This window comes from Medicago sativa, chromosome 3 (genome assembly GCF_051527215.1).
Source record: "Medicago sativa cultivar Bolivia chromosome 3, Bolivia_mono, whole genome shotgun sequence".
NCBI lineage: Eukaryota > Viridiplantae > Streptophyta > Magnoliopsida > Fabales > Fabaceae > Medicago > Medicago sativa.
The window spans coordinates 95,297,778-95,313,194 of NC_140751.1; the positions used below are offsets into that span (position 1 = coordinate 95,297,778).

The 15,417-nt window shown below is 31.4% G+C and overlaps 1 protein-coding gene, 1 long non-coding RNA gene and 1 pseudogene across 2 annotated transcripts; 1 reads left to right on the forward strand and 2 right to left on the reverse strand.

Annotated features, from left to right (window-relative positions):
- Positions 1-1,648: 1,648 nt before the first annotated feature.
- Positions 1,649-3,026, reverse strand: LOC146942305 (uncharacterized). Its single transcript, XR_015032650.1, has 3 exons — positions 2,881-3,026; positions 1,971-2,097; positions 1,649-1,879 (listed from the first exon to the last, which is right to left on the reverse strand). It is a non-coding gene; the product is annotated as an uncharacterized LOC146942305 (long non-coding RNA).
- Positions 3,027-9,573: 6,547 nt separating this feature from the next.
- LOC146942306 (U4/U6 small nuclear ribonucleoprotein Prp31 homolog pseudogene) lies at positions 9,574-10,509 on the reverse strand (annotated as a pseudogene).
- A 3,561-nt stretch (positions 10,510-14,070) lies between these two features.
- NDHU (Chaperone DnaJ-domain superfamily protein) lies at positions 14,071-15,396 on the forward strand. The gene is made up of 5 exons (XM_085756282.1): positions 14,071-14,374; positions 14,462-14,523; positions 14,690-14,779; positions 14,876-15,016; positions 15,144-15,396. The coding sequence occupies exons 1-5, from the start codon at positions 14,128-14,130 to the stop codon at positions 15,237-15,239; spliced, it is 636 nt and encodes a 211-aa protein (XP_085612408.1). The 5' UTR covers positions 14,071-14,127; the 3' UTR covers positions 15,240-15,396.
- Positions 15,397-15,417: the final 21 nt, after the last annotated feature.

Genomic DNA, 15,417 nt, shown 5'->3' on the forward strand with positions numbered 1-15,417 from the left:
GTGGAGTGCACTTGCTTTTTATAGCCTTTTGTTTTTATTTTCCTCAATCTTTAGCAAAATTCTTTTTTTTTTTTTGTTCTCCTACAAAATTCTTTAATGCTATAATAATACACAAATTTAAATGCAAAAATTGTGATTGCATTTTCTTTTTTTGAATTTTTATGGCAATTTAGCCTATTAGCCACTTGGGTTGACTTGATGGTGTTGGTTTAAAATCTTGGAGTGTGTTGCTCTCAAATTTGACTCTCATCGGTGTCAATTTCGATGGACTAGTTTGACTTTTTAAAAAATCTTATAAAAATACAATTAAAACAACATTTGTCCCTAAATATAAGACTATATTGAGATGACATTATTTATGTATATTAAAACCATATTTTTTTCCTAAATATAAGACCCTTTTGATATGACATTATTTATTATTTATGTATATTAATAATTGAAAATTGGATTATATTTAGAGAAACTTCTTCACAAAAGGTGCTTAATTAGTAACCTAAACAAAAATATTGGGAAAGAAGAAATTCTATAACCAAGAAAGATAAACTGTATAACCATGATAAATTAATATATTTATGATAAAGTTTTTTTTTGGATCAAATATTTTTGATAGCGTTCAAAATAAAGAAATGTACAACATCTTTTAAAAAAGAAAGTGGGGTATGGAGTTTATTAATTAAGTGACACTAATGAACATTTTACGGTAGTTCCGCTACTAACTCGACATCTTGAGATAACAAAGTTAAGCTCATTACATATCATTAATGTTTAATTTTCCTATCATACCATTTACTATTTATTCATCTCTTTTTTTTTTAATTTTTTAATATATCTTTGCTACATCAATAATGAGAGATAATTTTGTAAAATGATTCATAACTTTTTTTTTCCATATAAAATTAATTACTACATTTTTTGATAAAAAATAACTACATTTCTTAATATGTGTGAAAATGTAAAAAAAAAATGGAGGTAGTACTTGTATTGGTATGGTTATATGGAGGGAGAAACATAGGGCAATTATAATTTGTAAATATTAGGATGCTTCAAAAAAAAAATTAGTATATAATGGTATAGTTGTGTTCTCCAAATTTTTGCTTAATTCATATGAATATTTACGGAAAAATGCTATTTTGTGTTTTAAAAGCATAAGTTAAAAAATGAAATATAGAAATTTTTTCTTTGAAATTGAACATTCAATATCTTAAGTTACAAAATTATCTTTCAATATAAACTTGATTTTGAATTTCATCTTTAACTTCTTAACATGTATCCTTAAAATATAAATTATCATGACTCATATTTATAATAGTTTTGACCCGACACAAGAATATCATAATTGTCTTTAAATGCAACATATATAGTCTCCATGATTAACATTAGGGGTGGAAATGGGCTAGGTTGGGCCGGACTTTGTAAGGCCTAAGTCTGACCTATTACCCGTCATAGGCTCATTTTCGAGGTCTGACCTGTCCTTTTTAAAGGTCTGATGAAGCCTGAAAGCCTATTTAAAAGTCTATTTTATGCTAAGGTCTGGCAACACATGTAAGCCTACTCCTAAATAGGTCAAAACTTATTAAGGCCTAAAGCACACAAATATGTTTACTACTAAATAATGAATTCATATGAAGGTCTAATCACACCAATATGCTACTAAATAACCAATCATATGAAGATTTGTGTTTATGAAGGAAAAAAACTTCAAAAATATCAATAATGGAAGATATATTATGAGACATTTCATGAACTTAAGAGTAATACATTTCATGAACCCTATCAGCAAGAAATCCAACGCCCATGACTACTATAGCGTGGTTTAATACTTCTCTGTAAGTTTCCCGTATTTTATACCAAGTATAGCTTTTGTCGGACATGCTACCTATAAACAATTAAAAAGAAATTAATTCCACATAGAACTAAAATTATTATTAAATGCAAAATATATATTGTAGAGGGTGTGTGATACTAACTTGTTTTTATTATTTCATTCAAACATGTGCAGCATGTACAATGATTTGCTTTTTTTGTCCATTTTCTGTTGCTTGATAAAAACCGTGTAAAAAACATGCCCGAATTGGTAGATGACACCCTCGGAATCTGTAATCCAAAATAAAATAGTTGGTATTAATACAACGTAAGATAATTGGTACTGAGACAGATAGAAATTTTTGCAAATTTCCAAAGGTTTTTAGATTATCAAAACAGGATTTTATCTCATATTTCAACTAATATATCGACGTGAAAAACCATGTGTTAATATCACAACACACACAATACTTAAAAATAATAGATTCAAAAGATGGCATCATATTCATATTGATATCCACCGTAACTCAAAATACAAACATGCCAAATAATATAAGATTTTCTAGAGAATACGAATATACAAATCATATTTGAATTTGTTAATAGAGCTTACACAAATTTATGGAAAAATAGGGTAAATAACAGATCGAAACAGAACAAAATATTTCAATTTCAACAATAAACAAATTAGGGTTAAGAAAATGTCTCAACTAATTGACGGAAAAATAAGATAAATAACAGATCGAAACAGAACGAAATATTTTAACAATAAAAAAATTAGGGTTAACAAAATGTCTCAATTAATTGACGGAGAATTAGGATATATAACGGATCGAAACGGAACAGAATATTTCAACAATAAACAATTGATTTCATAGATAGAGCGTTAAGAACGATTAGAATATTAAAAAATCATAACAAGAAACTGATTCAAACGTGATTAAAGAAATACGTTTAGAAACTAACCGTACAAACCCTAGATCTAAGAAAATGATTCAAAAGAAATAATGATTTAGAAACTAACCGTACAAACCCTAGATCTAAGAAAATGATTCAAAAGAAAGAATGAATAACCTTCAATATCTGTCGCACCGACGCCATGTGTTCTGGAAAACGGTGCAGCGAGAAGAAGGAGAAGCAGGCGTTGTGTGTTGTTGAAGACGGACGGACGAAGAAGTGATCGCGATAACTCGAAACTGAATGTTAAAATGAAGTGGAGTGTGGGCTAATGGGTGCGTTGGCTTATATAATAGGCAATTTTTTTTACAAAAGCCAAAATACCGGGTTAGTCCCTATAAATATTGTTAATTTTTTCTTTTAGTTTTTCTAAAATGTTCCTTCAACTATTTTTTGAAGGAATATTTGAAGATAGTTCAAGAAATATTTTGAAAACCAAAACGAAAAATTAACAATATTTTTCTTCAACTATTAGTCTTTTAAAAAAAATTAGGGGAAATTACACTAACCTCCTCTGAGGTTTGTTCAAACAACACAAAAACCCCTCTAATTTTATAATAGATACTAACCTCCCTTAAAGTCTTTTAAAATATATGTGTACCTTCCAAAAAACTTAACACCGTTTGTTTTTAGGTTAACACTAACATTTGGATTGTCTAGCCACGTCCCTCCACCTTCATGTGAAGGTCTTTCGATTTCTTTGCCTCTGGTACTGTTATCGGCATCAAAAGAACACTCACTAACGTAATGATATTTCATTATTGTGTTTGCCGCATCAAATTTGGTGGCTTCAAAATCAACAAAGTATCTCTAATCATTCTACATCTTGTCCCCCCCCCCCACCTATCGTGAGCAAGAGAGTGGTTTATCTTAATATTGAGAAGATGGACTTGGATGAAAAGAGAGAAAAATGTGAAAAGTGAATGATTATTTTCATTAACTTGTAATGTAAGGTACAACATTCTTATATAGAGTTTACAAGTGAAGTTGTAGCATAAGCTACCATGTACTAATCTACACTAGATAGTAACTAACTTTATGACAGCTCATCAAGTTAGTTATGAGTTCTAACTACTATGTAAACTAGTAACTTGTGTTGCAAGTTATTGAGGCTTTGCTTGTTTCTACTTCTTCTTCATTGAGCAAGTGTGTTTCTATCTCTTCTATGTTATCTTTCAACAGCCTCCTACAAGCTAGAGCATGATATATATTGATCATTCCCAGCTTGCATATGAAAGTGTTAAATTTTGAAGGTGGAAGTGCTTTGGTTAAGAAGTCTGCCAGCTGCTCATTAGTTGAAATGGGTAGAAGCTTGAGAATGCCCTTATGCAATTTTTCTCTGACTAGATGGCAATCAATCTCAAGGTGTTTTGTTCTTTCATGGAGGACTGGATTGGATGTTATGTGAATGGGACTCTAACTATCACAGTCAAGAACTGGTTGCTTGCTTGACACACTTGATATTAAGGTCCTTCAGTAAGTATAATATACATTGAAGTTTGCATGTTGCAACTGATAAAGCCCTATATTCAGCTTCTGAAGAGGACCTTAAAATGGTTGGCTGCTTCTTTGCTTTCCAAGATATGAGTGAAGAGCCCAGAAAGAAACAGAAACCAGTAGTTGACCTTCTTGTATCCACACAACCTGCCCAATCTGCATCAACATAACCTAAGATTTGTGCTTCTGACTTTCTTGGGAATAGAAGACCAAGACCAGGAGCGTTTTTTAGGTATCTTAGAATTCTACATGCAGCTTTGTAGTGAGTAGTAGTGGGAGCATTGAGAAACTGGCTCAATTGTTGAGTGGCTAGTGAAATATCAGGTCTTGTAGTGTTTAAGTACAATAATCTTCCAATAAGCCTCCTGTAGCAAGACACATCTGTAAAAGGTTTACTTGTGTCTTGATGCAATTTGACTGAAGTGTCTAAAGGTGTAAGAGCAGGCTTGGCACCTAAAAGACCTGATGAATCAAGCAAATCAAGGCAATATTTTCTATGTGAAATAGAGATTCCTTCTTTGGAATGAGCTACCTCCAATCCCAAAAAATATTTAAGAATCCCTAAATCTTTGATTTTGAATTGAGTATCAAGAATGTTCTTAATTCTTTGGAACTCAACAAGTGAAGTGCCAGCTAATATAATGTCATCCGCATACACTAGAAGTGCTGTGAAATCACTTCCATGTTGAAGGGTAAACAAAGAATAGTCAGCAGTTGATTGACAGTATCCTTCAGCTAGTAGAAAAGTATTGTTCACATCTAGTTGGTGCAGATGCCAATTGTGAATAGATGCAATAGCAAGAAGGGTCCTTGCAGTAGTCAGTTATTTCTGTTATAATTTATTATGTATTTTTCTTTGTGGTTAGCGGGATTTTGTCCAAAATAATACTACCTCTGTTCCTTTTTAATTGTCTTTTTTTGACATTTTACACAAACCAAGACATTCAATAAATGTTACTACTACTTTTGATACAACAATATGAACTTTTACTATAATAGCCTTATTCATTCAATATCTAATTTCATATATTTCTCTCTCCGCAATAAATAAGTAAGGATAATATAGGTAAAGCAACATTTATGTTGCATTGAACTTTGAAAGTGACAGTTAAATAGAAACAAAATTTCTCTAAAAGAGACACTTAAAAAGAAACGGTGGGAGTAATAAAAGAAGGCTCTCCACTAATTAATGTAAAATCTGGTGTACTGTATTTGATGTCAGCTAGATAAGGTCCATGAAATGAAAGGTCTCCTCAGACCCCATTATTTATCACTATTAGATCTCATATCTGGTTACTATATTACCCAATTAGCAATATAAAAAAGGTGTCCAAATTCAGAAGAATATGGCCTTCCATGACACGGACCATCACATATCACTAGTTCATATGCATTATGGTTTTATGGTGATGCCTAGCAGGATATTGTGATTAATAAATCTTTCCAAATTAGATATGATGATTCGTTAAGGCGTGTTACTTTGTGCAGAAGGGGATGTATATCTATGGACCTGAAGATTGAAAAATATACGAACTAAAATATGTAGGACATTGACGCAAGCAAGAGCACCTGAGATGGAAAATAATGAGAAAATAAATCAGCTGCTTTTTCCGTCACGTATGATGAATTACGATTCTTTCAAAACAATAAATAATGATTATGTATTGGTTTTTTTTGTTTGTGTTTGTATTTGCCGTATATTTTTTATCAGCAATGCTATATTTCCCGAGACATTTCATCCCGAATGTCTCAAGAATTTCCATCAGCCAATTAAAATTTGCTTTTGACGGAAAACACGGAGGTAGTGGTGCCATTTTTTTTTTGTAACAAGCAATTTCTATCGTGAATATGTCGCTGGAAATTTTGTCGGAAAGTTTAGCAATTTTCATTTTTTATATAGAGAAGTCCCATGTTAAATGTGTATTCATCATTTTTTTTTTTTGGTACAGTATTCATCATTTTATATCTGAAGATAAATTGTAATTCAAAAATACTCTTTTTTTTTTTTGGAGAGAATTCAAAAATATTCTTCAAAAATATTCTAAATATTCTTAGAACCAAATCATAACAAATGATAGATAAACATTACAATTAAGAAGTGAGGAATTATGTCCTCCTCAGAACCCCTGCATATCAACATTTTTTATGAAGGGGAGGTCGAAGGGCCGGCCCATTATATTTGTAGGCCTAAAATGAATTTTAAATTGAAGTATTTTAAGCGTGTTAACAGAGAAACATTTTAAAATTAAGAACATTTAATGTGTAATTTTATTTGTGGAATACCAGACACTAAATATGGGCATCACTCCCTATTAGAGTTCGAACATTGATTCGTCAAGTTGTGAGAGTCCAATTTCTTCCGTTAGGTTCAACCCTATTAGTGCAAGGACTTTTCTTAACAAAATTTAGTTTTATTAATAATACATGTTGAAAATAATATTTATTAGACATTTTTTTAATCTATTATAGACATTACTTATCAATTGTTAAATCTTGAAATAGCAAAGTAATATTGAGTTCTAACACAAATATAAATTACTTTTTTATTTTTGCATATTTTAGTTGCACACAATCTTTCTTAATATATTTCCAACAACTAACATCATATTAATATTAATAGAAATCTGAAGATAAAAAGAATGTAAGATACCTATAACCAATAAAATAGATACCTTAGCTTGCAACATGCACTACTACAAGTCTACAACTCTCCATTTTTTTTTTTTTTGAAGATATACAACTCTCCATTTAACTAGCAACCGAGCCACACGCAAAAATGTTTAAAGAATTTGACTTTAAAAATATATTTAAAGCAAAAGATATTTGGAGGCCTAAAGTTCTTAAACCCCTTGAGCTACCCTCAATATTTATATATGACAAGTCACAAGCGAACACGACGATTAAAGCAAAGTTCAACAACATCCTGCAAAGGATGTTAACTCACCCCGGAGGAGGATGAATAAGAACATGAGTACCCGTACGTAAAGAAAGGGCATATCCGCATTTTATTCTGCTACGTGGTTTGTCTGTCTATGGATCTATGGATGTGAGTAATTGTAACTAGCCATTTCTTCATCATAATGTGATTAATAAGGGAGGCAATAGAAAAACAAGGAAAAGTCACCACATGGTTTACTAGAGACATCGTATGTCTAACTTACTATGATTTGATCGTATCTAAACCACAATTGATTATTTTGTTACACAAATACATTTATTAGTCACACAAGTTAACTACATCGGTAATTAATATAAACAAAAATACATTTTTAAGGTTCATTCAATAAATGATGTATGTGATCTATATTAAATTTATTAGACCACATACATCATTTATTGAAAGAATTGATTCTTACTTATAATAATGACCAAATGGTATACTATTAACTTACCTTATTTTGTCTTTTGGTTACTTCCTAAATGATTAACCTAATAATTTAATTGATTACAACAATTTAATTAATCAAGCTAGAAAGCTCGACCACATAGTCTTCTAGACTTGGCCCCATCATCATATGAACATCAGTTTAGTACATATGCAAAAAGCATGGCAAGAGAGATCAAGAAACTACATGAGCATGTTTCATGGAGAATAGTTAAAGAAATGGTGATCCTCGGTTGGAAGAAGCTACATTAAAAAACTACATTGAGGGTTGTATCTTTTTAGCTTAAACCAGCTTCAATTTGGAAGCTATAGTGGATCCTCGGTTCTAATGTTTAGATTGATTCATTCCCTTCCATCCAAGTTTGATTTCACCTATAGAAATGGTTGGGAAAGGGTTTGAAGCATTTTGACATGAAATTTGATTTTTGACCCCTGAAGCCCCTGAATTAAAGCAGAAAACATCCTGAATTTGGTCCTAGGGGGTCCAGTATCAGCTATGGTTTTCTAATAGAATTGATTTCCAGTGTTAATCTAGGGTTTGTCTAATGAAAACTTTAGGAGAAAACCTATGTCAAAATTTATTTTTGTTTGGAAATTATCTGACTCTAAAGTTGGAGTTTTAATAGCAGTTTGGTTCATAGTCTGCTGCTCAAACTTAGTGTGTATTGAAGATGAGTCTTGTTCATGATATACTCCTATTAGTATTTACTAGCAGTTAATGGTTGCAGATATGTTGGGTTGCTTTTCTGTTTGATTAGTGCGTAAATGCATTAGAAAATACATAAATGCATATTGCAGATATTATTATTCTATGGTAATACTCCAACTTCTTTAAACTGACCATTAAAGAAAATACATAAATTCGCGCCATAGAGAAACGGGGAGTGAGGCGCTAACCTTTTTAGAGGAAGCAACAACAGAAAGAGGTTCAAATGCTCGCCAGATGCATTTTAACACAAATATGGAACATATAATTATTGCAATTATGAGTTTGGTTAGAGACAAATACAAAGCAAACTACTTCAATACAAGAGATTCAAATATGTTTTACTGAAAAAATATTCAAAACCACAAGTGGAAGCACTCGGTCTGGTACCTGAAAACATGCTTGTCAGACAAGGATTGCAGATAACTTGACTATGTATATCACGGGTGACCATTTAGTCATTCAAGCTTAACAAATCATGACAATTTTTTTAATTCATGATAGAAAATGAAATAAAACCAACATTTGGCTCCTCCTTTATTCCCCTCATTACTCATTGAAAAATCTGGTACTATTACCATCCAATAAATCCCTATTTTTAAGTATTAATGTTTATGTTCGATAAGGCAAAGAATATTGATTACTATACCTATACATGATATGGATCTTGAGAGTTGAACTAATGGAAACCATGCTGACATAAGAAGAAAATCAAAATGACTGAAGCATACAATACCAGAGGAGAGTGAAGGAAAAAAGGTACCAAATTCAACATATAACCAACAGATTTTAAGTCTTCAACCGCCACGTGACCTTATGCTAATATGTCTAAAATAGCAGCTTCCTCTATGCCGGTAGTGCCTGCATTAAGCCGCTCTTTCACACCATTTCATAATTTGCATTAAGCTGATCTATAGCATCATTTTTCTTTCCCTAACTAACTTCACCCTGTTTCATTTCCTAAAAATTATGAATCATGGTCACAATTCCAAATAACTAAACACGATATCAAAGTGTGTGCTATTTTACTATAAACCAATAAATAAGTGGAAGTGAAACTTCCAAATTTTCTCAATGATTAAACGAGGAATTATTACAAATAAGTAAATGGCAAAATGCTTCTTTAGCCAAAATAAACCACAAATCCATTAAACTTTGCAATCAATGTGATGTTTGCTACTACACAAAAAAACAATACAAGAACTTAAATTACATGAAGTGGTTAATCTGCAATGGTGGATCTCTGGTTTATTTAACCAAATCAATAACATAATGCTTGAAAATAACCTTTGAAAAACATAAATTATTGAACATCAATCAATACATAGAGAAGCTCAGATATCAAAATCAAATACCCTATTGCAAAAGATCAATTTCTACAAAAAGAACCAGAGCATTCAAAAAAATGCTTAGAAAAACGGTAAGATCAGTTTATGTAGAATCTGATCATCTGATTGCACTACAAATGTAAATAAGATCAGGACAAGTCTAATCTGGTAAAATTACCTAAACAACTCTCTTCTGGAATTCCAAATTGCATCCAATTAGCTTTGTCTAGCTTCCTCATGTCTGCCATTGAATACTTCTCCTTCATCTTACGAAGCCTATATACGACCACCTCTTTTCTTCTTTTTAGGCTCAAAATCAAGCACTGGAAGTGGTTTAGGTTGCTTAGCCGGAGGGGGTTCTTGCCACTTCTCAATTTTTGTTCGGATCTCATCTTTAAGAGCTCTTCCAGTTTTACCAGATGGGTCCCCACGTATTGAGTCTACTCGTGCGGCAAGTGTAGACTTTGCAGCCAAGAGTCTGCATGCTCGCATCCTTAAAGGTGGATGAGTAGTGTGAATAATTTCAGTTTGCTCTAGGTAACCAACATGAAATTGCGATGTTGCATTGGAGAAACCAGCAGGATTTATTTTCTTGGCTCCGAGAAGCTGAACATTACAAGCAGGCATGTTTGCAAGAGCTGATAGGCCACCAGCTGTTCCGACGAGCTTAGCTGCAACATCAGTCCCAACAATTGCAGAAAGAGTAGGTGCAATGTAACTCATTCTACTCTCTAAAAAATCAAGAACTTTCTTCTTCGCTGAGTCAAGAGCAAGAGCTCGGTCGCAAGCCTCAATTGTCTTACTAAGGACTTGTTCTGGAAGTGGCTTGCCAGTCGTAGTTGGCCAACACGTTATGGTTTAAATCCACAACCTTTAAGATAGGCGATTATAACAAATTACTTTTTTAATTTTTGTTGTTGTTGTTTTACCAAAAAAAAAAAAAAAAACTCGGTTAAAAATTGTTAATGTGCACTATTTACATTAAGGTTGGTATGTCCAAATTCATTATTCTCAAAGTTAGAGTTTATAGCTGTGTTATTCAATCTTGATTTAAAATTAAATTGATCGATTATTTGATTTATAATATTGTTGATAAAATATTTACTTGTAAAATTAAGCTTTAATTCAAAAACAACAAGTAAATGTACGTAAGCAATCACGTTTAATATCATATCCATTTGTGGACCAACCACCTTAATGTAAAATGATTCATAAACATTTTTTAATGAAGTTGATTGAAAAAAGAGACGATTGTGTAAATATTTTGAGTTAAAAGACCAATTTTTAACACAAAAAAAAAAACTTAAATTACTAACTTGTTATAAATATCTAACTTAAAGGACTGCGGGATGTACTTTACCTTGATTTTGAAATAAAAAAGATTTGATGTTTTTTAAATAAAAAAACAACAAATATTTTCTTCCACGAAAATAGTAGTTTTTTTTTAAATAAAAAATATATCAGTAGATGGTAATTGATGCATCGAATATCCATTTTTTAAGGTAGATTAATTTCTAGAATAGTTTAATTGAAAATTGAATCAGAAATAGTTTGATGGTCAGGATAGGATAAAGATAGGATAAGATATGAAGCTGGATAGAGATAGGATATGATATGAATAAGATAAACATTTATCCTATCATGTGTTTGATGTGCACATGATAATTATTAGGATAACATTATTTTATTTGATTAAATGACAAAATTATCCTTATAATCAAATTCATTTGATAACATATTTTAACAGGTTTTCATGTTATACATATCAACAACAACATCATAGAGAAGAGGAAAAATAGAAATTCACAACAAATAATAAAAAGTAATTTGTAAAAAAACGGAAATCCGGCAAAAAGAAAAAACCAATTGAAATCGATAGAGAAAAATAAAAAAAGCGGACAAAATTCAAATGGATATCCAAGTGAACGAAGTGGCAGGTAACTAAGTAAGGGAACATAGGAAAGAAGAATTTATATATGACTTAAAAAAACAGAACATGAATTAATATAAAAGAGAGAGATCTATCATCCGAGGAAATTTTGAAAACGTTTCAAAAAGAATGAAGATAAAAACTAGATAAATCTACAAAAAGAAGAAGAAAAAAAGAAAGAAAGAAGAATCAATTAAAAAAAAGATAATTGGAATCGGAAAAAAAAAAAAGAGAAATCTATTTTTTTTTTTTTTAGAATAGCATACATGATGACACTGGTAAGCGAGAGGAAGAAGATGAGAGGATACAAGAGGGGCAAAAGAATGAGGGCAAAATAGGGATTTTTTTACCAATTCGGATAGGTTAATTTTAACCCAGCTTAAACTTAGGATAGAAATTACAAAGGAGTGATAGGATAGGATAAGTAAAAGGAATAATTTATCCTATCTCTTTGGTGCATCAAACGAAAGATTAGAACATGATAGGAAATATTAATCATATCCTGCCTCTCAATCTTGACCATCAAATGCTTAGGGTCCGTTTGATGCGCATGATATGATAGAGATAGAATATGATAAAGAGCTGGATAATGATAGGATGTGATAGTGATATGATAAACATTTATCATATCCTATGTTTGGTTAACACATGATAAAAAAGGTGATAGCATTATTTAATCCTATCATGTGTTTGGAGCACACTTGATATTTACATGATATGATATATATTATATTTAAGTGATAAAATTTCTCTAAAAAAAGTGATAAAATTATCTTTAGATTTTTTTTTTTAAAAAAAATAAATTTTAATATTTTATATAATATTAAAATTAGGGGTTTTTTTTTACCAAAAAAATAAAAAATAGGGGTTTGAATTATCTTCTTCTCCAAATACCAGCCGCATAGTAGCAATTATCCTTGAAAATTCATTCATCATGGTAGCAATCGTGAGAAGAGATTGAAGGAACACAGTAATTAGTAGTAATTTAAGTAATTTAGAATGAACTACTAACATTTAGAGTAACATAAATTAAAGAACAAATAAATAAATAAATAAATAAATAACGAGAGGGCAGTAGCAACAATATCGATTTGGTTTTGAACATAATCCAAGCACAAAAAGCAGAGGGTGGGAAAGAAGAAACACCGAGGAAAAAATCAATTGAGTAAAATTAGCGTTTTTGCAGAAGGTGAGAGTCGAAGAAGGGTTTTGGAGGAAACTGAAAACACGCTTCTGATAGTTATATGCTATCTTCTGATAGTTATATGTTATCAGGTTACTAACCCATCAAAAACCAAGGATAAGAATTACAAAGGCTTAACAGGATAGGATTAAAAATAGATTTAAATTATCATTTCCTGTTGGTGCATCAAACAACAGATTCAATCAGGATATGATAGTATTATCATATCATGTCTTCTTATCATGCGCACCAAACGGACCGTTAAAGATTAGATAAGATTCAAATTTGAAACAGAGATAAAATTTAAAAAATACAATTTTTTTTGAAGGAAAAATACAATTTATTTAATCATGTTTTTATTTAAACAAAAATTGAAAATGAAAAGACATCATCATAAAAGGGTAAAATCGTAAGAAAACTAATTATTGGCAAATATATAATTCTATTGAGTTTAATTGTATAAGTATTTATTTTTGCAAAAAAGATTGTATATTTATTATAACACACTTGATTATTTGCATTTTTTTAAGAACACTTGATTATAAATATTTATTTTTATTTTTTGTTTGTTCTATCCTTATGAACCTTCACAAATTAAGTCTTCCACTTTTAGTCCCCACAACATTGTTACTGAACGCTAATTATAATCAAAATTTCACAACCACAACCCACTTTGATTGGTCTGGTTTTGGCTTAGGACTCATGTTTGATTTTCTCCTGTGTCAATTTGAATAAGTTAATTTAATTTCTTAAAAAAAAAAATACACAATCACACAACATTTGAAGGACTAAAATTATTGAAAAATTAGGGGGACCATTTCATTGTAAAAGGAGGACAACTGTTGAACTTAGATGACTAAAAGTGAAATTAAGCTAAAAATTCACAGCATTATATTAATTTATAAAGAAATTATTTTACATTTTTATATTATGGACTAGCATATAAATGAAGGATTGGTGAATCTCTAATCAAATAAAGTTACGAGAGTCACGAGACGGAAAAAACTGTGATAAACGACGTCGCTTTGGAAGGGAAAACAACAGAAAAGAAAGCGAAAAAAATAAAAATAAAAAACGCCGTTGCCGGGGATCGAACCCGAGTCACCCGCGTGACAAGCGGGAATACTTACCACTATACTACAATGACCTTGTTGTTTATTTCATCTCTCAAATAATATTTAAACAAATCAATATTTCATGTGAACCTGCAGGTTGTAGATAACACATTTGTGGCAAAGATCCATTGCATTATCTCACCCATGTTTATTGTTTGATTTCATAATGTTACATTAAACAAAAACAGCAGAATACTCTCCAATAAATGAAAACTTAGCAATGGCCTTGTCCTCCACCACCACCACTACAATTTGCATTCCAAGTAACAACACTCCAAGCAAGCTAGGATTCTCAACTAATAACATTGTTTTTTCTGTAAAACAAGCGCGGAAACTATGTATCAGAAGCTCTAGTGAAAACTCTGCAGGTTCAACGGAGGTTGAGTCGGAGAGTTCCATTGAACTTCCAAAAGAATCATCTTCTTTAATTTCTGTTCTCAACGTCGAAAGAGCTCTCCGTGGCATACGTATGTTTTCCATAATGTTGTTGTTATTATATGCTTAAAATTGCATTGCATTGAATTGAATTGATGAAGATATGGTTTAGAATGCAGCTATTACAGATGCAGATCATTATGGTAGACTTGGCTTACCAAGAGGATGTCCATATGACATGGTCAGAAACATTTTATATCGGATTTAATTCATATGAAAGGATTTTTATACAGTCAATCAATCATATTCGTCAAACATGAAAATCATTTGACTTCTAAAGTCACGCATGTATGATTGATGTTAATTCAACTTATCTTTTTGATCTATGTCACTCTACACTTTAACAGGTGCCAATTGCTTATAATAACAAGGTTCGAGAATTGGAGAGTCAAGGTTTAGAGGAAGACATACTTAACAAGAAATTGGAACTTCTCAGAGTTAGTATATATGCATGATTTGAATTGTTGTGTGTTTGCATCATTATTATAGGTGAGACTTGAGAGGTGGTGATTTGGTTAACCTTAATTGTATAGGAATCATACACTATCATGTCATCGCCGGATGAAAGAAGAATGTATGACTGGAGCTTGTCCAGAGAAGATAACACAGACACATACGTTTGGCCATTTGAGGTTGATGTTTCGGTACTTCAAGAAGGAGATCCTCCACCACAGGTACTAATTACTTGTTTCTATTTCTCAACTTCTTAGGAGGTGTTTGAGGTGGAGAGAATTTCTCAAATATGATAATGAATTTGTTGAAATGATCCATTTAAAACGGTATTTCCAATTTTCATGGCAGGAACCTGAGGATGTAGGACCAACCAGACTGGTTGGATACTTTCTAGCGGGATGGATACTGCTAGCATTTGTGTTATCAATTGGACTAAACTTATAGAAACGTGTGTGTGCGCGCGCGCATCAATGCATTGAACTATTTCCCCCAAAAAAAGAAACAATGATATAATGTAATGGACAAATGTTTTGAGTTGATTGAAATTCTAAGTTCAGCTCAGACTTTAAACTCTTCAAATGATAATAACCTTAAAACTTTATCTGTTGCTTCCCTTTTGCAC

What these genes read in the sequence shown, in the direction of transcription:
- NDHU (XM_085756282.1), top strand. Translation starts at nt 14,128, where the DNA reads ATGGCCTTGTCCTCCACCACCACCACTACAATTTGCATTCCAAGTAAC. An exon ending in AAGAGCTCTCCGTGGCATAC is followed by an intron (nt 14,375 to 14,461) that starts GTATGTTTTCCA and finishes TTTAGAATGCAG; the next exon opens with CTATTACAGATGCAGATCAT. An exon ending in AAGGAGATCCTCCACCACAG is followed by an intron (nt 15,017 to 15,143) that starts GTACTAATTACT and finishes TTTTCATGGCAG; the next exon opens with GAACCTGAGGATGTAGGACC.